This window comes from Panthera pardus, unplaced genomic scaffold (genome assembly GCF_024362965.1).
Source record: "Panthera pardus isolate Hobbes unplaced genomic scaffold, ASM2436296v1 HiC_scaffold_24, whole genome shotgun sequence".
Lineage (NCBI taxonomy): Eukaryota > Metazoa > Chordata > Mammalia > Carnivora > Felidae > Panthera > Panthera pardus.
The window spans coordinates 9668052-9693290 of record NW_026526810.1 but is presented as its reverse complement, the minus strand read 5'-3'; the positions used below and the strand labels follow the sequence as shown (position 1 = coordinate 9693290).

The 25239-nt window shown below is 46.8% G+C and overlaps 1 protein-coding gene across 2 annotated transcripts in view; it reads left to right on the top strand.

Moving 5' to 3' along the window:
• FAM169BP (Protein FAM169B) overlaps positions 1–25239 on the top strand; it is a 90045-nt gene that overhangs the window by 20218 nt on the left and 44588 nt on the right. For both annotated transcript variants that reach the window (XM_019460143.2, XM_019460142.2), the window contains exons 2-3: positions 577–707; positions 4477–4576. In XM_019460143.2, coding sequence (XP_019315688.2) covers positions 577–707; positions 4477–4576 — 231 coding nt within the window. The remainder of the gene's footprint in view (positions 1–576; positions 708–4476; positions 4577–25239) is intronic.

Below are 25239 nucleotides of genomic sequence, written 5' to 3'. Positions count from 1 at the left end.
ATCTGCCTGTGCACATGGCTGCTGTGGCTGACCCTCTGGGAAGATAGATACTTGGGAACCCATTTGATGGTTTGGGTTTATGGAAGGAAGTTTCTGTAGCGTTGCAAGAGGGTTTGGGTGGAACGTCCTATCCCTCCAGGGTTGCTGCCACCCCTGCCATTGAGAATGTCTTCTGGTTTCTTTTGGCATCTGTTGAAGCACTTTTTCATTGAAAAAAAAAAATAGGTGAACATAATTTTTACAGCAAGTGTTACTTGTGTGGTTAAAACAAAAAACAAAAAACAAAACCCAGCAGGGCGCCTGGATGGCTCAGTTGGTTAAATGTCTGACTCTTGATTTCAGCTCAGATCAGGATTTCATGGTTCCTGAGATCGATCCTCACATTGGGCTTTGCCCTGACAGCATGGAGCCTGCTTGGGATTCTCTCTCTCCCTCACTTACCCCTCCCCCCCACCTCATGCCTTCTCTCTCTCAAACACACACATACACATACACCAAACTTCAAGAAATAAAGGACTTTCCCTTTAACAAAAGAGTAAATCTAATGCCATTTCTTGCTGTCTTTCCTCCTTGCAGGCATTTACCCCGTGGATATTTTGGAAGATGACCCTGAAAGGCATCTGGAAGCAACTCTGGGTTATTATGCGACACTCAGGGAAGGGATACGGTCCTCAGTAGAGGTTTTCTCTCTTCCCACTGGGGAGCAGGTATGTGTGATGTTCCTTGTTGGTAGAAAGCTCTGGAAAAATCTAGCTCACTAGAAAGTAGAATGTTAGTACTAGAATGAATATTATAGATTAAGAAAATAATAACTTCCAGAGTGAATGCTAGAATAATTCCACTTTGAGAAGCAGAAGGAATCCTAGAATAGGCTTTGGGAGTCCTGAGTATAAAGTCCAGTTATGCGAGGCAGTGAGTGAGACAGCCTGTTGTGAATCCCACATTTACTGCTTACTAGCTGTGTGATCTTGAGCAAGTGTCTTAACCTCTCTGGTTTTGGTGTTCTTATATTTAAAACTGGGACAATAACAGAGCTTACCTTGCACTGTTGTTATGGGGACTGAAGGAGACACTGTGTGATGCCTGGTTGGGCCTCAGTTTCCCCATGTGTAAAATGAGGGGATTGGTTGCTCTTTGGTCTCTAGGGTTTGGCTCAGTTTTAAAATTTTGTGATTTGGAATGAAGTTTTGTCAACTGGAATGAAATTATATAAAAAATGATTTTTAGTACCGATAAGATTGCATTTTTAAAAAAAAGTTTATTTATTTTGATAGAGAGCGAGTAGGGGAGGAGCGGAGAGAAAGGGAGAGAGAGAAAAGGGTAGAGACAATCCAAAGCAGATTCCATACTGTCAGTACAGAGCCCGATGTGGGGCTCGAACCCATGAACCATGAGATCATGACCGGAGCCTAAATCAGATGCTTAACCGACTGAACCACCCAGGTGCCCCAAGGTTGCCTTTTGAATAAGGACTGGAAGGGAACAGAGAGAAATGAAAAACATTTATTTGTTAGGATGGTGGGACTGGGGGTAAAATTTTAAAATCGTGTTACCTTTAAGAATGTTTTTTCCGCATGCAGTAAGTAAAAAGAATATGTGAATCTTGGGCTGTACCTAAGTCAGTCACGTTTCTTTCAGATTTGAGTCTGATGTTCGAAGAGACAAGATATTCTTGTTTTACACATATGTAAGATTTTACTCGTATCAGATATCATTGCTGTCTACCCGGCATAGTAGGGTTGTTCCAGAGTTAATTAGAAAAGTGGCTTGTGCAGCTTGTATAGTGTGGCTTCCTTGAGATTTTGGAGATGCTAATGCATAATCAACTCCTAGATGAATCTCTGGGGTGATTCCACATTGTTGATCTGCAGAGGGAGGTCCCTGCACGCACACGCTTTCAGCGCCCCCTAGTGGCGGTTAAGCCGGAAGAGGACGCAAGCTGTCCATTAGGGTTAGGGTTGCTAATTCTTGGGGAGCCAGAGGCTGTGGGCTGCAGGGTGGGACGGAGTGTGGGGAAGCCTAGATAACCTGAGAGGCTGGTGAAATACAAGAGTTAGTCCTGGAGTACCTTAGGATGCAGTTTCAATCCTCTGCTTTCATTTCACGCTTATTTATGAGATTCCCTTCCTTAAAAAACCCGAATATGGGGGCGCCTGGGTGGCTCAGTCGGTTGAGCGTCCGACTTCAGCCAGGTCACGATCTCGCGGTCCGTGAGTTCGAGCCCCGCGTCAGGCTCTGGGCTGATGGCTCGGAGCCTGGAGCCTGTTTCCGATTCTGTGTCTCCCTCTCTCTCTGCCCCTCCCCCGTTCATGCTCTGTCTCTCTCTGTCCCAAAAATAAATAAAAAAACGTTGAAAAAAAAAATTTAAAAAACCCGAATATGTAAGTGTGCTCAGTGAGCCAGTAATTTTAGTGTTCTTAGCAAAAACATAACAAAATAAGACAGCTTTTAAAATTAAGTTGTTTTTATGTGATAGAAATGTTGAAATGACTTTATATCTATCTGCTTCTCCCCCTTAAAGGAAAATAAGTTTCCACGAGAACATTATCCATTTGTTTTCCTACCATTTTAGCAATTACTTAAGCAATGGTAGCCGTTTTGTACCACTTAGTGGTTGAAATAGTCTAATTTGGGGTGGCATCGGACCTCCTCATTGCTTTTAGCAAATTTAACTTTTCTTTTTGAATCCAGAGAAAATTTTCCAAACAAAAAGGAAGATGAGAAAGCGGTTTGAGGATATGTCGTACCCCATCGATCTGGTTCTTCAAAAAGTCCTAATGAACTGTTTCCAGTCTTGAAATTGTCCTATCACGTTTAAACAGTAATACTTATGATTTTTTTTCTGGTAATAAACCACCGTATGCTGGGATAATTAATTGTATTATTCATTGCATAATTAATAATATTTTGTATAATATTTGGGAAACTGTAGCCAGGGACAGATAGAATTAAAAAAAACCAAAGCTAACTGCTGTGAACATTTTGACATGTTTCATTTGATTTTTATTTCTGCATATACATTTTAAACATTCACGTCCTCTTAGAATACAATATTGTCTGTAAGAAACATCTTTTTATGTCAATACAGTGCTCTGTGTGTATATTTTTGAAAAGATTTTATTTCTGGGGGCGCCTGGGCGGCTCAGTTGGTTGAGCATCCGACTTTGGCTCAGGTCATGATCTCGTGGTTCATGAGTTCGAGCCCTGCATCAGGCTCTGCACTGACAGCTCGGAGCTCAGAGCCTGGAGCCTGCTGTGGATTCTGTGTCTCCCTCTCTCTCTGGCCCTTCCCCACTCACGCTGTGTCTCTTTTGCTCTCAAAAATAAATAAACGTTAAAAAATGTAAAAAAAAAAAAAGATTTTATTTTTAAGTAATCGCTACACCCAAAGTGGGACTCAAACCTCCAACCCCAAGATCGAGAGTCGCATGCTTCACCCACTGAGACAGTCAGGGGCTCCTGTATGTATTGTTTTTAATGGCCTGTAACAGCCCTCTAGTGGGTAAACTGTGCTTCACAGAACCACTGTGGGAGGGCCAGCTCGGAGACTGTCCCTAACGGTGACTTGAATTTGTTAAGAAACAGTTCTCCAAAACCACGGAGGCCTGCTGTAAACTTTTACAGGCATCCTGCCTGCCTCGCTCAGCTGACACATTCTTTTCTCATTTTCTTATACTCTCCTCAGTTTTCAAAACAGGCTTTGCAGTGGAACATGTTGGCCTTTTGCTTTGGGAGCCAGGAGCAGTGGGCTCGATGGCCCCAAAGAGGGCTGGGATGGCAGCGCTTTCGAGAAGGCTCTCGGACAGTCCCCGCATTACAGGCTCCACACATGCTGCTTGGTGTTCCTCTGGTTCATAAGCCCACAGGCACCGGCACTGAGGTTCTCTGCCCAGACCCAGAGCTGAGCCTGCAGGGCCCAGAGAGGGTATGGGTTTATTGAGACGGCTTGCAGAGACCAGTGGCAGGGCGGCAGGCAGCCTGAGTGTCATCGTGGGTGGACACAGGCTTGTTGAGGCTGTTTCCATGGAGTGGCCACAGGAATACAGTGGAGGCCAGCCTGGCAGGTGCAAGCCCGAGGTGAGCGTGTGGCCATTGGCTTTTGTAGGCTGAGGCCCAAGGGGGATTTGGGTGGGGGAGGCTGATGCTTCCCAAAGCATATGGAAGGGAGGGACTGGAAGGGTATCAGTTGAGTAGGTATTTAATCAGTCCTTGGATAGATGGACAAGTAAACAATGGATGGAGAGGGTTTTGCTGGGTGGGAGACAAAGGAAGGGCCTTTGTCACTTGCCACTTGTGTTTAGCTCAGAGTGGGTAAAGGTTTCCATTTCTAAATTGCCTCCATCCTGTCAAATTAACCTCCGTGTAACAGTTCTTTTGGTGAATATTGTGCTAGTTAATTGTTAAGTCATTTCCCGTGCCCTTACCAGGATGACAGAACAAAATGGTGATTTCATTATTATTTTTTTTTTTTTTCAGATTAAACTGGAAGCTCCGTCTGTTTGCTTTTGCACCATGTACCGTGACGAACCTCAACATAAAATATTAGCCTTGGTTAATCCCCAGGACACAAAGACAGGTTGGTGGTTATTAATGGATTGAGCAAGAATTCTGATTGAATTGCTTTTGCAGCTAATGGAATTAAATACATGGAATGGTGGTTGTACTCTTAGGCTGGACCTAGAAGAATATCAAGGCAGAAGTGATTGATTTTCAGCCTTTAGAGATCTGATAGTGCATTATTTTTGTTTATTGACACACATATTGGCTTTTGTATTAAGACACTAGACACCTTCGGAGAGCCTGGGCGGCTCAGTCGGTTAAGCGCCTGACTTCGGGTCAGGTCAAATCTTACGGTTTGTGGGTTCGAGCCCCGCATCGGGCTCTGTGTTGACAGCTCAGAGCCTAGAGCCTGTTTTGGATTCTGTGTCTCCCTTTCTGTCTCTCTGCCCCTCCCTGGCTCTCACTCTCTCTCTCTCAAAAATACATAAACGTGAAAAAAAAAAAGACACTAGACACCCTCGTACCCACGATGACTGTGTTCCGAGCTGCCTTTGAGGGTAGTACTTGATGTTGTTGTTAATAACATGTACGGGTTGTGTGCAGAGGGCGGAGCCCTTTTGTTGGAGTGTCCCCACAGTCCTATGGAGCACAGGGACTATTCTTATCCCCCATGTACAAATCAGGCCTCTGATGGTCAAGTAATTTGCCTTGGGCCATACAGCTAGTGCATTGCAGGGGAGTTTTGCAAGGTGATGATTGGGTGGGGTTTTGTTTCTGGTGAGGAAGTTTATTTAATCTGTAACTCATTTATTCTTCCTCTGCATTATGAAGAGACCATTTGTGACCGATTTCAGCTCCTTGGAGTGAGTGCTGAGTTGCATATGGGGTAGGGATCTGGGGCTGTTGGTAGCGGGTGGCAGGAGGTGGCTAGGGGAGAAGGTTCCCAGCCCATCTTTCCACCTGGGGCCCAGGGCACCGGTGAAAACACCTTTGAAGTCTCTGACTTCAAGGGGGCCGCAATTTAAGTTCCATTCTATAAAAACTTTTTTTTTAAATGTTTATTTTATTGCTGAGATACACAGAGCATGAGCAGGACAGGGGCAGAGAGGGAGAGGGAGACACAGAATCTGAAGCAGGCTCCAGGCTCTGAACTGTCAGGGCAGAGCCCTGCGTGGAGCTCTAACCCACAAACCGTGAGATCATGACCTGAGCCGAAGTCAGAAGCTTAACCGACTGAGCCACCCAGGTGCCCCAGTTTCCTTTCTGTTTTGGAAATTTTCTCCTTGATTATACTTTTCTGTGTTTTATGGATGTGTTTTTCGGTGACCATGTATTATTTTCCTAATAAGAAATTAAAAAAGACCAAACCAACCCTTTATCAGTCAGCCCCCTGTAAACAACGTGTTATCTGGTGAAAGTTTGGGGTTACAGATCTTTAACTACAGTTTGCAGAGGGGGCTTTCTTCAGCTCTCCAGCCCCCCTGGAGAAAGACCTTTGCTTTTCACCCTGCGTACCCAGCGTTTGTACTCAGAGGACACTCTGCTTGATTGGTGTCACAAAGCCCAAGGTGATATCCTGGACTGGAGAAAGTTATTCAGCCCAGAGACTGTTGTTTCTGCTTCTTTTCTTGTTCATCTGGAGACACAAGTGTTCTTAGCCAGCTCTCTGTGGGAGTTTTTAGCATGTTGGCAAAGCCTCTTCATTGGTCCAAGGCTGAGAGTGGCTGCTGTGTGTGAGAGCTTTCTGGTTCAGGTTCAGGACTCCTTCCATTTCTGTCCAACAAAGCCTTGGTTGCCATGAACAAAGGGGCTATGAGAACCCCAGGCCTTCGGCATTGCCTTGAATTTGGGACTCCACCACCAGGTTAGCGAAAGTAACAAGATGTGCCCACCAGGCACTCTTCGGTGAACAGATTGTCAACAAAACTCAAAATATCACTTGCCGATTTTAAGCAAACGTCCAAATATCAGCAGCGCTCCCCCCCCTCCCCCCACCTTTCTTCGGCATTTAACAATATCCTGGTTATAGGTCTTTAACTATAATTTGCATAATGTAAACATGTGACTGACTCATAAATCTGTTTCCTATTTATACTGTACTTAATTTTTTGGTTGTTTTCAAGAATGTATTATAATAAATATTCATAAGCTATGAGAAATCTCACTCTGGACCTTTCCTTATATACAGTAGCGCTTTAAATAAAGTTTTCAAATGTTTTCCTACTGGCTGGGGCTCTGTGGTGCTTGCTGAAATTTTGCACGAGTTCCAGAAAGTGCGCAGGTGTTATGCGTACCTCACGCTCTTAAATCTAGTATTTCGAAGCCGACACGAGTGCATGAACGCACCTCCTGTAGCTGGTTTGAACTCGGAAGCAGTGGATGCTGTCGTAGACCCTCTTCCCAGCTCTGACCCGCTTGTCACATCACCCCCGTGCCTGGTTGTGACCGTTGTGTCCCTGGTTCCTTTGTAATTCTGTATGGACAGTTACATCGGTGAAGGCCATGTGTGTGTTTGGGTGGACACTAAAGGGATCTGAAGCTGTTTGATAAGCCCCATGTAGGAGTTAATCGTTGAGAAGCTGGTTGAGTCCATCACAGCAATTCTCGATAACCCTGTGAGCAAATGGCAAACATCCTGGAGTTCTGAATTCCCGGGGGACAAGCAGTTAACGTGCATGACAGGCTGGTGTTGGGATGTAAGTCATGAAGCTCTCCAGCTTCTTCCTCAAAGACGCTGGAGATGCACTTTCCAGAAAGGTGGTTTGAGAAGCACGTGCCTTCGTCCCTGTGGGGTTCACTCTTCACTGTTTCTCTGATCAGAGGCCGGCCGGTCACCAATGCTGCTGAGGACCCCCATTCCTTAGTTGCCTCTCAAGGGCCTTATCTTTCATTTCTTTCCCCTTGTTTTATTATTCCTTCTATTTTTAAATTCTTAACTGATGTCAAGCGTTTACAGAGATGAAAAAATAACTCCTTATCAAAAAAAGCTGTGGTCTTTTTCTTTTCTCCTGCATTCAATCAAAACTGCTTACCCTAGCATTCCAGATTCCCACCAACTGATGGCCCTTGGCCTTTCCCATTTCCTCCTGTGATTTGCAGGGAAGCATAGGATGAACCCGGACGATGGTGTCAGAGACGACTAATTTGGCATCCTGGCTCTGCCAACCTCCTGGGCGACCCAGAGGAGTGATTTGACCCGAGCTCATTTGTCATTTGCAAACTGGGATGCCTCACTTCACAGGGTGGTGGTGAGCATGAAGTGATTTGTGGCAGAAAAGCTGATGATGCTCTGGACCGTCCAGGGCCAAGAGTAGGCGTGATGCCCGTCGTGTTTTTCCGTCACGGCACCCTTGGCTCTTGCACGTGAGCCCACGTGGGGCTTGCTCTTCCTCTGTCTTCGAGTGTTGTGTGATAGAAGCAGGGGATTTTAGAGCGGGAGGCATTCTCGCCAAGTGCTGGCCACGCTTTGGCAGCTGCGTGACCTCCGGATGAATTCTGCCTGTACACCTCATGGATAGGCAGGCAGTACCACACTAGGCCAGGTTAGCCTGTGTTTGAACAAACCTAATTGTAAGAGAGTTGTTTTCCGTCTACTGATCCCAGACCGCCTCACGGGATAAGTGTCATCTAGTCCGTCCAAAAGCAACCAATGATCAAGGATGTGCCCGGGAGGACGTGTCTCTGCGCCACCCAGGGAAAAAGACACAGATGGCGGTTTTCATCCTCAGAAAGCACAGTGAGCCCCGGCATTGCAGTGGGGCTGCTGGACAGCAGACGTGACCTGGGACTGCGGTAATGGAAGGGTAATATCCCGGTGCAATTACAGATTTGTTCTCTTTGGTGCTGCTGAGACCGCATATGAAGCAAACTGGCACTCGTCCATGGAGAACAACCGGGGTGATGAGAGGGCTTGAAACCATTTGAACAAGGCTTGAAGAGACTAGGGCTATTCAGCTTTGGAGGAGGGATGCAGGGGTCCAGAAGCTCATGATTGCAGGGCTGTGTAGATCATTAGGTCCGGTATTTTCCAAGGAGATTTTGGGGGGGAGTGCGGTTGAATTTCAGGAGAGAAAAGGATGGATGATCTTTTGAATTTTATTTCAATCCTAAATATATCAAGGAAAAAGTTTGCAATTCCTACTAATACGCCTTTGATACTTATCTATCACTTATTAATCTAAAAAAAAAAAAAAAAAAAGAAGAAAGGAAAATATGTCTCCCAGCTGAGAGCCCATAGCTAGAATTGAAAGATTTGTCTAAGGTTTATTTAAAAAAAATTTTTTTTAGGGGCGCCTGGGTGGCTCAGTTGGTTGGGCATCTGGCTTCGGCTCAGGTCACGATCTTGCGGTCCGTGAGTTTGAGCCCCGCATGGGGCTCTGTGCTGACAGCTCAGAGCCTGGAGCCTGCTTCAGATTCTGTGTCTCCCTCTCTCTGCTCCTCCTCCACTCATGCTCTGTTTCTCTCTCTCTGTCAAAAATAAACTTAAAAAAAATGAAAAAAAATCTTTTTATTTATCTTTGAGAGAGAGACAGAGTCAGAGTATGAGCAGGGGAGGGGCAGAGAGAGGGGGAGGTACAAAATTTGAAGCAGGCTCCAGGCTCTGAGCCATCAGTACAGAGCCCGATGCGGGGCTTGAACCCACGGACCTTGAGATCATGACCTGAGCCAAAGTCGGACACTTAGCCGACTGAGCCATCCAGATGCCCCTAAGGTTTATTTTTTAAAACAGCAAATGATGCCTCTTTTGTGGCAGGGCTAATAAAGTTGGTATGTAACTCTGTCAGAGTCTTAAGGGTGGTGTCTGGGGAGCACTGGGCTCTAGTCTGGGGCCTCTGCATCCTGGGATAGACTGTTCTATTCTGGGACACCTCTGAGTATTAGAACATTTCTTCGTAAGGAATCCAAACTGATATGCCCGTACGTCTCCTTCCTGGCCTGGTGCCCCCACTGGGGCCATCCAGGCTTGCAGTTGTAGGCAGGGCTCCTCCACACGATAGATCTTCCCAGGCGTGGGTCAGCTGCCATGTCTGACACACATTTCTCATTCTTCAGCTGCTCCCCCTGTGACATGGGCTCCAGGGTCATGACATCCTGGATTCTTTTCTGAGTCAGGTCTAGGCTTCTCCTGGAACATGGCGTCCAGGGCCCGTATCACGGACGCTGTCGAGGGAAGAACCTGGGTTTTGGAGTCACTTAGACCTGATTTCCAATCCTTGGTCCTTGGTGAGTGGGGTGGCCTGGGTTAAGCTATTTAGCATCTCTGAGCTTCAGTTTCCTGTCTTTTTACTCAGTGGTGTGGCCCGTGGCCCAGCTGTGAGATAGCACCAGGAAGCTTGTTAGAAATAAATGGCTGGAGGTGGAGCAGCTGGGTGGCTCAGTCGGTTAAGCGACAGACCTCAGTTCAGGTCATAATGTCACGATGTGAGTTCAAACCCCGCTTTGGACTCTGCACTGGTGGTGTGGAGCCTCCTTGGGATTCTCTCTCTCTTTGTCTCTCTCTCTCTGCTCCTCTGCCACTTGCTCATACTCACGCATACTCTCTCTCTCAAGATGAATAAATAACTTACAAAAAAAAAAAAAAAAGAAATGCAATTACAGTTACTCATCATGCCTCGGCATTTCAGTGGAACCAACCACAGGTTGACTCACCTCCAGCTGACAGCTCATTACCATGCATGCCTGGCTTCTGGGCTTTTTCAGCACAAACTCATTATTAAAGACATGGCCCCGTCCTCCAAAATTTGTGGAGTTGATGTTTTGAACCCACAGGAAAGACTACTTTTATTCCCATTATATGTATAAACAGATTTATTGAGACATAATTCACATGTCATACAATTATCCATTAAAACATTTTTTTAAATGTTTATTTATTTTTGAGAGAGATAGAGAGAGGATGCATGTGAGCAGGGGAGGAACCGAGAGAGAGAGAGAGAAAGAGGAAGACGGGATCTGAAGATGGCTCAGTGCTAATAGCAGACAGCCCCACGTGGGGCTCCAACTCATGAACCTCGAGATCATGACCTGAGCTGAAGTCAGACACTTAACCGACTGACCACTCAGACGCCCCATACAACCACCCATTTAAAACCTATAGTTCGATGGTTGTTAGTATATTCATAGAGTTTTGCATTTACCACCACGCTTGCTTTTCATTATCCCTAAAGGAAGCCAACCTGTCTCCCCTTGTGTGTCACTGTCTTCTGCCCACCTATCCTCCTCAGCCTTAGGCAATCTACTCTGTTTCTATGAATTTGTCTGTTCTGGATGTTTCATATGAATGGAGTCACGGCCTTTTGAGTCTAATTTCTTTCACTTAGCATGATGTTTTCAGGGATCATCCATGTTGTAGATGCTTTAGTACACTTATTTTTATGGTTCCACACTATTCCATTGTATGGATATACTACGTTTTATGTATCCATTTATCAGTTGTTGGACATTTGGGTTATTGCCACCATTGGGCTATTATGAATAATGCGGCTGTGGAAATTCACGTACGTGGTTTTGTGTGGATAGATATGCATATGTCTCTTTAAGTCAGCGTTTTTGTTTCCCTCAGATAGATACTCAGAAGTGCAGTTGCTGGATCACATGGTAGTTTTATTTTAAATTTTGTGAGGAACCTCCATACTGCTTTCCATAGGGGCTGCACCAAAGTACGTTCCCACCAATAGTGCGCAAAGGTTTCTTTTTCTCCACATCCTCACCAAAGTCTTTTTGATACTAGCCTTTCTAACAGGTATGAGGTGATGTCTCATTATTATTTTGGCTTGCATTTCCCTGATGGTGAGTAATATTGGACACTTTGTCATGTACCTATTGGCCATGTGTATGACCTCTTTGGAAAAATGTCTACTCATCCTAAGTGTGTTTTGAGACTCAGTTTCCAGTGCGTGGAGGGGGTGTTTTCCCATACAACACCAAGTAATTCTCCATATACCAGCTGGGTGTTACACCATTCAACTCAGGTCTGACACCATCTATCCAGAGGTAGCATCGATCCCAGAGGATAAGGAATTCAATCCTATAAGACTCCCGAGTCCCTTCACATGCCAGTTACAAGCCCGGGCTATTGCTTTTACTTCTGACCAACTGGCTACATATTGGAGGTTCCCATGACCTTGTCTTTGAACTTTCTATGCCAGTTGCACATCTAGGTTGTTACCTGTTTTCAGACTGCTATAAAATCAGAGTTTTCTACTTCTTTAGTTTGATTTGTTTGCCAGAGTGGCTCACAGAATTCAGAGAAACATTTCATTTACTAGATTACTGGTTTATATAATAGGATATAACTCAGAACAGCCAGATGGAAGAGTTGTATAGGGTGAGGTATGAGGAATAGGCAAGGAGGTTTCGTGTCTACTCCAGGGATGCCATTCTTCTGTTAACTCCACATACTCACCAGCCTGGAAACTCTTCAAACCCCCTCCTTTATGATATGGACATGATAGTTTAAATCATTGGCCATTGGTAATTGATTCACCCCTTAGCCTCTCTCCTGTTCTCAGAGGTCAAGGTGATGGGATTGAAAGTTTCCATGGCTAATCACATGGCTTGTTCTCCTAAAACCAGTCTCTATCTTTAGAAGCTGCAAAAATCATCTTGTTAACCTAACAAGAGACACCTTTGTCACTTAAGAAATTGTAATGAGCTCCTAAAGGAGCTCTGCCAGAAACAGGGATGAAGATCATCCCAGCCCCGTCTCTCTTTCTCTTCCTTGTTATAAATCACAGTATAACACAGATCCTCTGCCCATTTTGTAATCAGATTATTTGTTTTCTTTCCTATGGAGTTGTAGGAGTTCTTTATGTATTTTGTATACTAACCCTTTACCAAATATATGATTTGCAAATACTTTCTCCTATTTGGTAGGTTGCTTTTTCATTTTGTCGACGGTTTCCTTTGCTGTGCAGAGGCTTTTTAGTTTGATGTAGCCCCACTTGCTTATTTTGCTTTTGTTGCCTTTGCTTTTGGTGTCAGATCCAAAAATCGTTGCCAAGACCAATGTCAAGGAGTCATTGTGGTTTTTAAAGAATCTTATTTATTTTATGTTTATTTTTATTTTTTAGAACCATTGTGGTTTTGATTTGCATTTCCCTCATGACTAATGATGTTGAACATCTTTTCAAGTGTTTACTGGCCATTTTTATGTCTTCTTAGGAAGAATTATCTATTTCAGACTCTTTGTCCATTTTTACATTGGATTATTTGTGTTCTTATTTTTGAGTTGTAAGAATTCTTTATGTATTCTGGACACAAGTCCCTTATTAGGTATATGATTTGCAAAAAATTTTCTCCTCTTCTATGGGTTGTCTTTTTACTTTCCTTTGAGTGTCCTTAGAAGCACAAAAGTTTCAAATTGAAAAGAAAATTTAAATTTATTTATTTTTAGAGAGAGAGAGAGAGAGAGCAAGTGGAGAGTGTCAGAGAGAGAGGGGAGAGAGAGAATCCCAAGCAGGCCCCGCACTGTCAGCATAGAGCCTGATGTGGGACTTGCACTCACAAACTGTGAGATCGTGACCTGAGCTGAAATCAAGAGTTGGACGCTTAACCAACTGAGCCACCCGGGCACCCCTAAAATTTTTTGTTATGGCCAGTTTATCTATGTTTTGTTGCTTGTGCTTTTGTGTCATATCTAAGAAGTCTTTGCTTGTTTGAAGAGCAGGTCCTTCCATCCAGTTAGATTAACCCTTCCTTCTGGCTGTTTAGTTAATGTCATTTAGCCTTCGACAGTGTGCATTCTTTTTTTTAAGTTTATTTATTTTATCTTCAAGTAATCTCTCCACCCAATGTGGGGCTTAAACTCATGACCCTGAGATAAGGAGCTGCATGCTCTCCTGACTGAGCCAGCCAGGTGCCCCTGAAGGTGTGCACGTTATTTTTTAATCCAAATCATTTTAAAAATGCTGTTTTTTTTTTTTTTTATTCATGCAGTTATGATACCACTAAATATACACCCAACCTGTTATTTAGCATATATTTCTGGTTCATCCATAAGGAGATTTAAAGATGTTTTCTGAAATGCATGCCTGAAATTAAGAATGGGGGAAATCTGGCTCGTGAAATTAGGATTACTGTGTTTAGGTATTTTCCGAACACTAGCCTGGCACGCTTGTTAGAAAAGGTAAGCGAGGCCAGTTTGTCTTCTTTGGTCTTGGTGAATTCATGCTGATTTTATTTTTTAATTTTTTTTAATGTTTATTTATTTTTAAGACAGAGACACAGAGCACGAGTAAGGGAGGGGCAGAGACAGGGAGGGAGACACAGAATCCGAAACAGGCTCCAGGCTCTGCACGGTCAGCACAGAGCCCAATGTGGGGCTTGAACTCGGGAACAGTGAGATGACCTAAGCAGAAGTTGGACGCTCAACCGACTGAGCCACCCAGGTGCCCCAATTCATGCTGATTTTAAATCCAGTCTTTCTTTTCTAGGGTCGTTATGGACCATCTTTTATAATTCGTTCTAGACTGTCATGAGGAGGGGATGTTCAGGGAACCAGACATTGGTTCCCAGATCTACATCTTCTCCTAACACATTAGGATAGTTCTGGCTCATTTGTTTTTTGTTTTGTTTTGTTTTGTTTTTTTTTTTTGGCCCAACCCTGGCCTCCCATACTCTCAGAGATTAAGGGTTACAACTTCAGGATTACATTCGCAGGACTTTCTGGCTCCTGGGACATAAATTCCCTGTGTCTAGAGACTTGAGCTTTTCTGAAAATAGCTAACGCACCCCTCTTGCCTTTGCACTATTTCCAGTTGCCAACCTTGCTCCTGATTTGGAGCAAGTGAAGATGGTCCTCTGTGACCATTAGAGCATCTGGCTAAGGAATGTTTCTACCTCCAGGTTCTCGAGTTTAGGCACAGCTCACTCTCTTTTCTTGAATATTTTCCTAGCCTGCCCAAACTTACTCACTGCTGCAGTCTTTCCCATATGACCTTAAAGGATTGTGCTGGGCCTGGGGACCTGTCCTTGGTTATGGGGGTGCCTCTTACCCTCTACACTTGGTCTTTTAACATCTGACCCTCTCTGTTGGAAGGTGTCTCGGCAAGCTCCTGGGCCCCATGTATAGTCTTCCTAGATGATGTCTACCTATTTTCCGTGTTAGGAAACCTGCCAGATTTTTTTTTTTTCAGCTCTTTTTCTGACAATTGTCTTTTTGATATATTTTTCATATAAAACCCAGTGGTCAGATGATCAGAGGAGACGGTGAAGAATACCAGAGGTTGATTAAAAATGGTAATTTATAATTCAGTCAAATGAAAGAGAGTTAATGCTACAGCATTATAGAAGTTTCTGGAATAAGGGGTCTTTTGGGTATTGCTGGGTGGAGGGAGGGGCCAGCCCTGGTTCTTGGCAGGGAGGTGACAGTCTGGTCAAAATAGGGGGCGGGAGTTCTCCACTGTCTATTTTCTGGGATCGCTGGTTCTCTTTCCTGGCATTTGGGCTCACTGGTGGTCACACAGTGGTCACAGGGGCTGCCCCTCTGCCCTGCAGGGCTGGGGGCTCTGGACCCAAAGGAGCACCTGCAGAGGCACAGGGGACCCAGAAGCTCATCCCGCCACCCTGCCACTGCCCCCCAGCAGCTTCCCATCTTGCAGTCTGGCCATGACTCACCTGGTCCCTTCTTTGAATATTTTAAAGTTTCCTTTCACAGAACCTTCTCATTATGCTCCGGGCCCTTGGGTGCTGGGAGGCCATGCTGAGGGCAGTTAGATGCCTCGTGATGCTCTGGAGGATGGTGGGCCCTGGGGCTGGAGACAGGGGTCCTGTTTGGTTCTTCAGCTCTTTGCAGAGTGCCTTATGCGTGCCCAGAAGGGAGGATGAGTGGGAGCACAAGCCAACAGATCCTTGGGAGGATGGTTAGAGCCCAGGGGAGGGATGCCTGGTGGGGAGGGCACGGGTTGGGGAAACAGTGGGAAGGATGGGACTGGGGGTGGATGGCAGGTACGGGGAGGAGGGGCTGGGAATGGCTCAGCTCTCAGCTGGGCTTGGCGCTGGTGCCTACAGTGCTGGGCAACCGGGAGGGAAAATCACCTTGTGGGTGAGGGGAAGCAGCGCTCGCGTCTGAAGGGGTCTGTGGGAGCTCAGATTGGAGGGTGGGGTCTGGGTGGGGTCCTGGGTGCACCTTCAATGTGGGGCACATCCCTGGTGGCCGTTCATTCTCGAGTCATTTCCGGTGGCTCATCTCCGTGGGCGGACCGTCGGCTCTTGGACGGGAGGGCTCTTCCGGGTGGGTGTTGGGCCAGTTCTCGTCGGCTCCCTGTGCAGGGGCGGGTTGGGGGTGGCGGTGGGGGTGGGGGCGGCAAGGCTGACAAACAACGGGATACTTCCGGCGCAGGCAGCCGGAGGAGAGATTGTTTGTGGTCTTTTCACCGCATGTTGACTTCTCTGATTAGAACATCTATCCCCCTAGCTCTCTTCCAGGACGTTTTGTGACCAAGCATAACACTCATCCTTCAAATTGCTGCTAATTTATTTACAGTTTTTGGTGATTGCATGTCATGTGCACCCTGAGAAAAACAAGCAGGGAATCAAAAAATGATGATTTTTCCTGGAAAAGCATGCCCATTCTAGGCCTGCAGCGACAGCAACGAGCCAAGGCAAACATTCAGATGAAACTGGAACCTGTGTGGAGCCCGCCTTCCCAGTGGCCGTCGCGGGGCCGGGCGGGATTGCGACATGCCAGGCCCCCGTCCAGGCCTTCTGGGGGCCGCGTTTGGGGCAGGTGGGTGGTGGGTCGGGGGTAGGGGGTGGAAGGTGTGCCCCTGAGGTGCCCAGGGAGCTTCAGAATTGGGGAACCCTATCTGGGATGCTCCTCACCCCTGAGTGTGCTGTCTGGATTTTGGAGAGGGGTCAAGGGGGCAAGGCCAGAAGGTGACGGTGGAAGGGTGCTGCGAATTTGTGACTCCCAGAAAGGGAGCTCTTAATCCTGAGTGGGCCTTAAAGGGAGAGGCCTGGCCTCCTGGCGGGTAGGGTGGATGGGGCTTAAACACAGCTCCGTTTCGTGGGATGAACCTGCCGATGTGACTCGATGAAACGGTGGTTTCTGTCTATCCAGTAAAAAGCAAGCTTATATGGCAGGAGGGGGGTGGTTGGGGGAGAGGCTTGTTGGCCTGGTAAAGTCTGAATTTCAGCACGTGGGGAAGTCACTGCAGTTTTTCTGGCTCTGAAGTGTGATGGCCCCGCAGACTCGCGAAGCCAAGTGTAACCAGGGACCCCACCTGGTAACCACCTGGTTACCAGGCACCCCGTTGGTGCAGCCTCCCAGGACTGTGCGGACTTGGGATCCTTATGTTTGAGTCTGTGCTTGCTTTTTGGTGATGCAGAGGGCCCAAGATGGGTCCCTCGCCCCACTTTCCACATTAGTGGAGTCTCACTGAAGTGGGTTTGACAGTTTGGGGGAAAAGAGCGCTGGCCAGAAATGCAGCTTCAGTTTAAATACCTGTTCCCCCTTGGCAGCTAAGGTGCCCGTGTGACCATGGACGTGAGGCCGGGACCAGGTGGCCCCCAGGTTAAGTAGGACCCGAGTTCCCTTAAGCTAGAGAAGCTCCACGCTGGAAGCCGAGGGTTCTGTTTTCCTTGGGCAGTGACCGATGCAGACTGAAGAGCCACTCACAGTGACAACATCGTGTTTTGGGAACACATGTTGGCTATTGTTTGGGATTTTCTTCATTATTCCGTGTTAATTTATGGCACTTACTGTGAGTTGGATTTAAACGTAGGGGAAAACAGCATCCCACAAACAAAGACATGTCATTCTTACCAAGGGACTAATGGTATTTGCAAAACAGGGAAGGTCCAAGGAAAATATTTCTAGTGCCAAAGATGGAGCCATTGTCTGGGGGTGTGGGTGCGTCTTTGAGGCATCTGAGGGTTTTACCACTGCATCTAGGGCTGTCTGCACCTTTCTCTGCTTCCCTGAGCCCTGAGAAACTCACCGCGTTTGCCTTGGTCCAGACTGGTGATTTTAAGATTCCTTTCCTAGATGGACTAGCTTTGGTGTGGGTTTCTTTCCTTCCTTCCTTCCTTCCTTCCTTCCTTCCTTCCTTCCTTCCTTCCTTCCTTCCTTCCTTCCTTTTCCTTCCTTCCTTCCTTCCTTCCTTCCTTCCTTCCTTCCTTCCTTCCTTCCTTCCTTATTTATTTATTTATTTATTTATTTATTTATTTATTTATTTATTTATTTATTTATTTTGAGGGGAGCCTGGGTGGCTCAGTCAGTTGAGTGTCAGACTTCGGCTCAGGTCATGATCTCACCATTCCTGAGTTTGAGCCCCCGCGTCGGGCTCTGTGCTGACAGTTCAGAGCCTGGAGCCTGCTTCAGGTTCTGTGTCTCCCTCTCTCTCTGCCCCTCCCCTGCTCATGCTGTCTCTCTTTTTCAAAAATAAGTAAACATTAAAAATAATTAAGTTTACTTATTGTAGAGAGAGACAGACAGAGACACAGAGAGAGACAGAGGGGGGGAGAGAGAGAGAGAGAGAGAGAGAGAGAGAGAGAGAGAGAGAGAGAATCCCAAGCAGGCTCCACACTGTCAGTACAGAGCCCGATGTGGGACTCAAACTCATGAACTGTGAGATCATGACCTGAGCCGAAATCAACAGCTCGACGTTTAACTTACTGAGCCACCCAGGAGCCCAGTGTGAGTTTCTTTCTGCCCCAACACCTTGCATTCCAGCGGCACCTCAGGAACCAGGCACCCCATCTTGTCCCTCTTCCTTGAATTAAACTCTTAGACTTATGAAAACAAAATTGCTTAAGGCAAGAGAGGCCTGAGAACTACAGGGAGGCTGTTGCAAATATACTGCAAACCAGATGTTTCTTTCTCTATGGCAGAGAGGCGCCCGAGTTCATGGGGCATCTGGGGAAGTGTTTTCCTTTAAGGAAGACATCTGTATGGAAATGGTAGCCCAAGTAATGTAATGTGACAGTTGCTATGTCAACTTGCGTATTTTTCCCCTCCCCTTAAATTATTGACCGGCTCGGTCAATGTTGCATAAAAGTCATGTAATGCCTTGGAATGTGTTTATGTGCTGTCCTCTGCCAGAACTTTTTCAACGTTTTTTTTTTTTTTTTTTTTCCTATGTGTATTTTGCTTTTGGGAAGATGGCCTGTCACTTTGGTTTAACTGTACTCTTTTTTTGTGGAATTACATATTTCTTAGATTTGTAACGGGGCAATCAATGGCAGCTTAGACTCCGGGGGAGCGATCAAGTTAAGGCAGAGGGTGGGCAGTAGGGGGACTTGAAGCCCCTTCAGTTGTGATCGAAGAATTATAGACCATGGGCCAGGACATGAACAGCTTGCAGTTAGTGTGGGGGAGGTAAGGGGTGTGTGTGTGTTGTGTGTGTGTGTGTGTGTGTGTGTGTGTGTGTGTGTGTGTAAACCCTTTCCTCTTTGGTTCCTATGATGTTACGGGGGCAGGAACCTTCTCTGTGTCTCTGCTGTGTATCTAGCTGCCTGCTGGCTGCCTTGACCTTGTTAGCTTTAACAGGCATTTCAAAACTAAAGCCTTTACGTCTCCTCTTGTCCTCACTTCTTCCTGGGGAAGGCACCTGCATCTTCCACTCAGGCTTGAGAGCTGGCTGCCAACCTCTGCCCCACCCTGTGTCTTCGGCCTTAGCCCAGTCTGATTCCTCAGGTGGTGTTTTCTGTCCTCTGGGAATCTCCCTCCCCACCAGCCTGACTGCTGTGGTCAGCCCCTGTTCACTTCTTGTCTGGATCAACACTTGTTCTCCCTGCCTCCAGCCTCACCTAAAACCATTCTCTACACTCCATCAGGGAGATCCTTCTCCAACAACCTTTTTTTTTTTTAAACAACAACACTTTTTTAAAAATGTTTATTTGAGAGAGAAAGAGAGACAGACAGACAGACAGTATGAGCGGGGGAGGAGCAGAGAGAGAGGGAGACACAGAATCCAAAGCAGGCTCCAGGCTCTGAGCTGTCAGCTCAGAGCCCAACACAGGGCTCAAACTCATGAACCATGAGATCATGACCTGAGCCAAAGTCAGACGCTTAACCGACTGAGCCACCCAGGCGCCCCAAACTTTTCTTTTTTTTTAACTTCAAAATGGCTAATGCCTCCTACCTGGGCATAATCCAACTGTTCTCTTTTTTGTTTTTCATTACAAAAATTAAAAAAAAATTTATTTTATTTTTGAGAGAGAGAGAGAGAGAAGCAGAGTACAAGCAGGGGAGGGACATAGAGAGTGGGAGACACAGAATTTGAAGCAGGCTCCAGGCTCTGAGCTGTCAACACAGAGCCTGACTCAGGGCTTTGAACCCTCAAGCTGTGAGATCATGACCTGAGCTGAAGTTGGATGCTTAACTGACTGAGCCACCCAGGTGCCCCCCCCGCCCCCCATTTTTTTAAGTTTATTTATTTTGAGAGAGAGGTCACACCAACCTGGGGGAGAGGCAGAAAGAAAGGGGGAGAGAGGATCCCAAGCAGGCTCCACACTGACAGCGCAGAGCCCAGTGTGGGGCTCGACTTCACGAATCGTGAGATCGAGACCTGAGCCGGAAAGGAAGAGTTAGACGCTCAACCAACTGAGCTACCCAGGCACCCCCTCCCCGCCACCCCAACTGTTCTCTTTCTAAAACACTACTCTGATTATGTCTCTCATTGGTCAGACTATTCTAGAAACTTCTGAAGCTAATATCTCAGCCTGGTCCCCACAGCCTCCAGGTCTGAAGCCCAGTCTGGCTCAGGACTTTCATTGGCATTCTGCCCCAGCAACCCCCCCCACCCCCCGCCGAAAGACTGCTGGTCTGAATATTCGTGTGCCCCATAAATTCTATGTTGAAATCCAAACCCAGTGGGATGGCATTAGGAAGTAGGGTTTGGGGGAGGTGCTCTACCCTCATGAATGGGAATCAGTGCCCCTACTAAAGAGACCCCAGAGGGCTGCCTTGTCCCTTCTGCCCTGTAAGGACACCGTGAGAAGTTAGCAGTTTGGAATGTGGAAGGGGGCTCTCACCAGAGCCTGCTCATGCTGGCAGCCTGCTCTCAGCCTCCCAGAACTACCAGAAACATGTTTCTGTTGTTTACAAGCCTGTACAAGTCCGTGGTGTTTTGTCACATCAGCCCAAATGGATGAGCGCACAGCCCCTGGGTGGGTGCGTGACGGCCGCTCATGCCCGAGAGTGCTGGTCATGGTGTGTGTGGTCACGGCCTGGTCACCTGTCCTGCCCCTGCTGATGCCAAGTGCGGTGCCTGGCCCTTGTCCTTGTTTGCTGAATGAGTGGCAGGCCCCTTCCCCCACCCGAAGCACAAAATGAAATCCTAAAGCATCTGCCCTAGTAAGGTCTTTCCGTGCTGATCTCTCCTTTCTTGTCACAGTGTCTTTTTCTTGTCTGTTCCTCATCTTTCATCCCTTTCTTTTTGTTTTTAAATTTTTTTTTAAACGTTTATTTATTTTTGAGACAGAGAGAGATAGAGCATGAGCAGGGGAGGGGCAGAGAGAGAGGGAGACACAGAATCGGAAGCAGGCTCCAGGCTCTGAGCCATCAGCCCAGAGCCCGACGCGGGGCTCGAACTCACGGACCACGAGATCGTGACCTGAGCCGAAGTCGGATGCTTAACCGACTGAGCCACCCAGGCGCCCCGTCATCCCTCTCTTTCTGACTCTGTCAGCTTTCGTCGGGGCCTGGCCCTTGGCTCTGTCCTTTTGTCTCTCCTTCACGTGGAGATTGGGGGATCTGGAACCAACAGGACTCGGTTCACACCCAGTCCCAACGCTGCTGTTTATGGGCACCTGGCCTTGACCAGGTTTCTTAACTCCTCTGAGCCTCACCTGAAAAAAAAAAAAAAAAAAAAGAATCAGCCGTGCAAGCATTAACTGAGATACTGCCCTTGGCGCTGTGCCAGATGCTTGGTGAGTGCTTGCACCTGTGGTTGTGGTACATGTTCTTGTTTTAAAACTGTAACTGGGTCATGCCCCTTTTTTTCTCCAAAGCATGGTGGCTGGCAGTGGTCTGCAGAGTACGTAGGCCCTTGAGTCCTCCCTGATTGGCCTCCTCCCTTCTCCCCACGCTGTCCGCTCTGGCACCCTGCAGTTCCTGTCCTTGCCCGTCATGCTGTGCCCTCTCACATCTCTGAGGCCCCGTCACCTACGGTACCTGGAGTCCCCTTTCCTACCTGGGCTGATGCATCCTTCAGGCCTGCTGGGGGTGCCTTCCACCACAGGCTCTCCTGGCCCCTCAGTAGGAATGCCTGCCTCATCCTCTCTGGTGCCCTGTAGCACGCAGCCTCCATCTGACTTCACTGTATTCCGTTTCACGTCCCAGGCAATTGTCTCCTCCTCGGAGTTGTCAGTGTCTTAAGCCAGAGTCTAAATTTAATCCCTTGAGTGGATTTACTATGTGCTTTGCACATAATAGTGACTCAACATGTGGGTTACATGAGCAACATGTGCTTCAGAATCGTGACCTTCGGAGGGTCTGTGTATGATGTGGGTGCATCCTGCTGCCTGCCTGTGTGTTGGGGCAGATGAGGAGGGACGGTGAGCACAACCACAGGTGCTCCTGCCTCCTCCCTGGATATTGCTCATCCATCACAGTGCTCCTTTCACAGTGCTCCTCCTTGCTGAGTTAGAATGTGGCCTCAAAATCCTTCTCCAGAAAGGGGCGCCTGGGGGACTCAGTCAGCTGAGCCTCTGACTTTGGCTTAGGTCATGACCTCGTGGTTCATGGGGTCAAACCGGGCATCAGGCTCTGTGCTGACAGCTTGGAGCCTGGAGCTTCGGATTCTGTGTCTCTCTCTCTCTCTGCCCCTCCCCCACTTATGTGTGCGCTCGCGCTCTCCCCCCCCCCAAAAAAAATAAATAAATAAAAACATTAAAAGAAATCCTTGTGAGGAATGCTTGCCTCTGTCACAGCCCATCTATCCTTTCAAGGACAGGTGACATCCGGTTCTCCCTGACCCGTACTATGGAAAAATCTTGTCAACTTCTTAGCAATGATTGCTTTGCTTATTTATTCATTATAAAAAGCATGTTTAAACAAAAAAGGACTTAGCTCCTTTAAGAGATCTTGGGAGGCAAGATGAAAGGTTTAAAAATTTTGTCAGGGGATGCCTGGGTGGCTCAGTCAGTTAAGTGTCTGACTTCGGTTCAGGTCATGATCTCACGGTTGGTGAGTTCGAGCCCCGCGTCGGGCTCTGTGCTGACAGCTCTGAGCCTGGAGCCTGCTTCAGATTCTGTGTCTTCTCCCTCTCTCTCTGGCCCTACCCTGCTTATGCTCTGTGTCTCTCTCTCTCACGAATAAATAAACACTTAAAAAAATTTAAAAATTTTGTCAGGAGGCACTGAGTGGGTTCAAATGTGTGTCTTCATCGAGCCTGAGGTGCTCCTTCAACAGCCTTGGAAGGAGAAAGTGAGGAAGACGGTGGTCAGCTTAACACTCCCTGACAGAGAAAGGAACGGCCATGAGAAAATGTGGTGGGTACAGACCTGTATCCACTTGAGGGAGCAGACAGGATAGTAGGGGTCAAGCTAGAGAAAGAAAGATAGACATTTCCATGCAAACCAGAGCAGGAAGTTTGGAATGGGAGTTTTCAGGAAGACACGGGAGTGTTATGAATCAGTTTCCATTGTCTCATTGACAAAAGCCAACAAGTGACAAAAGGGCTTTTCATGCTTATTTGATATCCCAGAGAACCACTTGAAGCAGGCGGAGGAAGTTTCTGGAAACCACTGACAAGCTTCAAACACCTTAGGAAAAGCAGTTTGGTGAGGTGGACTCATTCACCTAACCTGCAGATGACCAGGTGAGAGGATGTTGTGGTCTCCATTTGACAGGTGGGGGCTCAAGGCTGGGTGAAGGTCATATAACTAGGAATTGGAGAAGCCGGAATTTGAACCCCATCTGGTTCTGAAGTCTGAGTCTTTTCCCTACACAGGTGCACAGGGCCATATCTAAATGTTTATGTCATCTTGTTCTCCACTGGCACGGAAGTCTGTTAGAGACTGGTGAGTGAATAGTCTATGTTTTGTTGAGATGGTATTTATTAAGAGTGAGGAGTCTGTATCTAGCTTCATTTTTGTGTGTGTGGATGCCTAATTGTACCAGCACCATTTGTTGAAAAGACTATCTTTGTTCCATTGTATTGCCTTTGCTCCTTTGTCAAAGATCAGTGGACTATATTTATGGGGGACTATTTCTGGGTTCTCCATTGTGTTCCACTGATCTTTCTTTCACCTTCCATTCATCTTTCTTTCATTGTCTCTTCTTTCACCACAATCACACTGTCTTGATTACAGCTTTATAGTAAGCTTTATATATTTATATATATGGATACTATAAAGCTTTAAGTAGCTTTGTAGTAAGTCTTGAAGTTAGTTAGTGTCATTCCTCCAAATTTGTTCTCCTTTAATCTCGTTTTGGCTATTCTGGGTCTTTTGCCTCTCCCTCTAAACTTGGGAATCAGTGTTGCTATTCACAAAATAACTTGTTGGGATTTTGATTGGGATTGCATTGAACCAAAAGATCGTATTGGGAAGAAATGACATCTGTACAATATTGAGTCGTTGTCTTTTTTATTTTATTGAAGAAATTTTTTTAATGTTTATTTTTGAGAGAGAGAGACAGAGTGTGAATGGGGGAGGAGCAGAGAAAGAGAGGGAGACACAGACTTGGAAACAGGCTCCAGGCTCTGAGCTGCCAGTACAGAGCCCGATTCGGGGCTCGAACTTGGGAATGGCCAGATCGTGACTTAGGCAGAAGTCGGATGCTTAACCAACTGAGCCACCTAGGTGCTCCCCCCTCCCCCCCCCTGCCTTTTTAATGTTTATTAACATCTGAAGTAGGCTCTGAGCTGATAGTAGAGAGACCCATGCAGGGCTCGAACTCATGAACCGCGAGATCATGACCTGAGCCGAAGTTGGCACTTAACCGACTGAACCACCCAGGCACCGAACAATATTGAGTTGTCTTATCCATGAACGTAGAATGTCTCATTATTAGCTCTTTGATTCTGTTTGTCATAGTTTTATAATTTCCCTCATAGATCTTGTGCATATTTTGTTAGCTTTATACCTAAGTATTTCATTTTGGGGGGTGCTGATGTCAATGGTATTGTGTTTTTAATTTCAAATTCCACTTGTTCATTGCTGGTATATAGGAAAGCAATTGGCTTTTGTATATTAGCTTTCTATCCTGGAACCTTGTTGTAAACCAACGTTTACAGCCCTGTCTTTCTATCGGTTAGGCCTCGTTGCAGCTATCCCTACTACTTGAGGTGCCCTGAGCATGGCCTTGGACTTGTAGGGCTCTGTGCCTCTTCTCACAGGTTATGCTGCCTGTAGTGCCCTTGCCTGTTGTCTCTGCCTGTTGAAACCTTACCCACGGATCCAGAACCCAAGCTGTCTGAATTCCCTGGGGATGCTCTCCCAACACCCCTCTGCAGAATTGCCTCTCTCCTCTGGGTCCTGGTGATGCGTTGGCTCCCGTCTGGACTCTGGCACCTTTCGTGCCCCGGCCTGTATTGGAGCAGCTTGTTTATTAGCACTCCTTCCTCCGCAGGCTGCCACCTCCCAAGGGCAAGAATGGGGATTTACGCATCGGCCTCTGAGGGCCTAGGACAGACAGCACTATTCATGCATTCAGGAACTCAGCCACAGGTAGTCGAATGCAGTTTGACCATGCTGAGTTGCCATGAAGCCGGGCCACTGGGAGGTAGTAGCCTTAGGGACCTCACTGTCTTAACTTGTTTGGGAAACCTTGGAGCGTTCACAGAATAG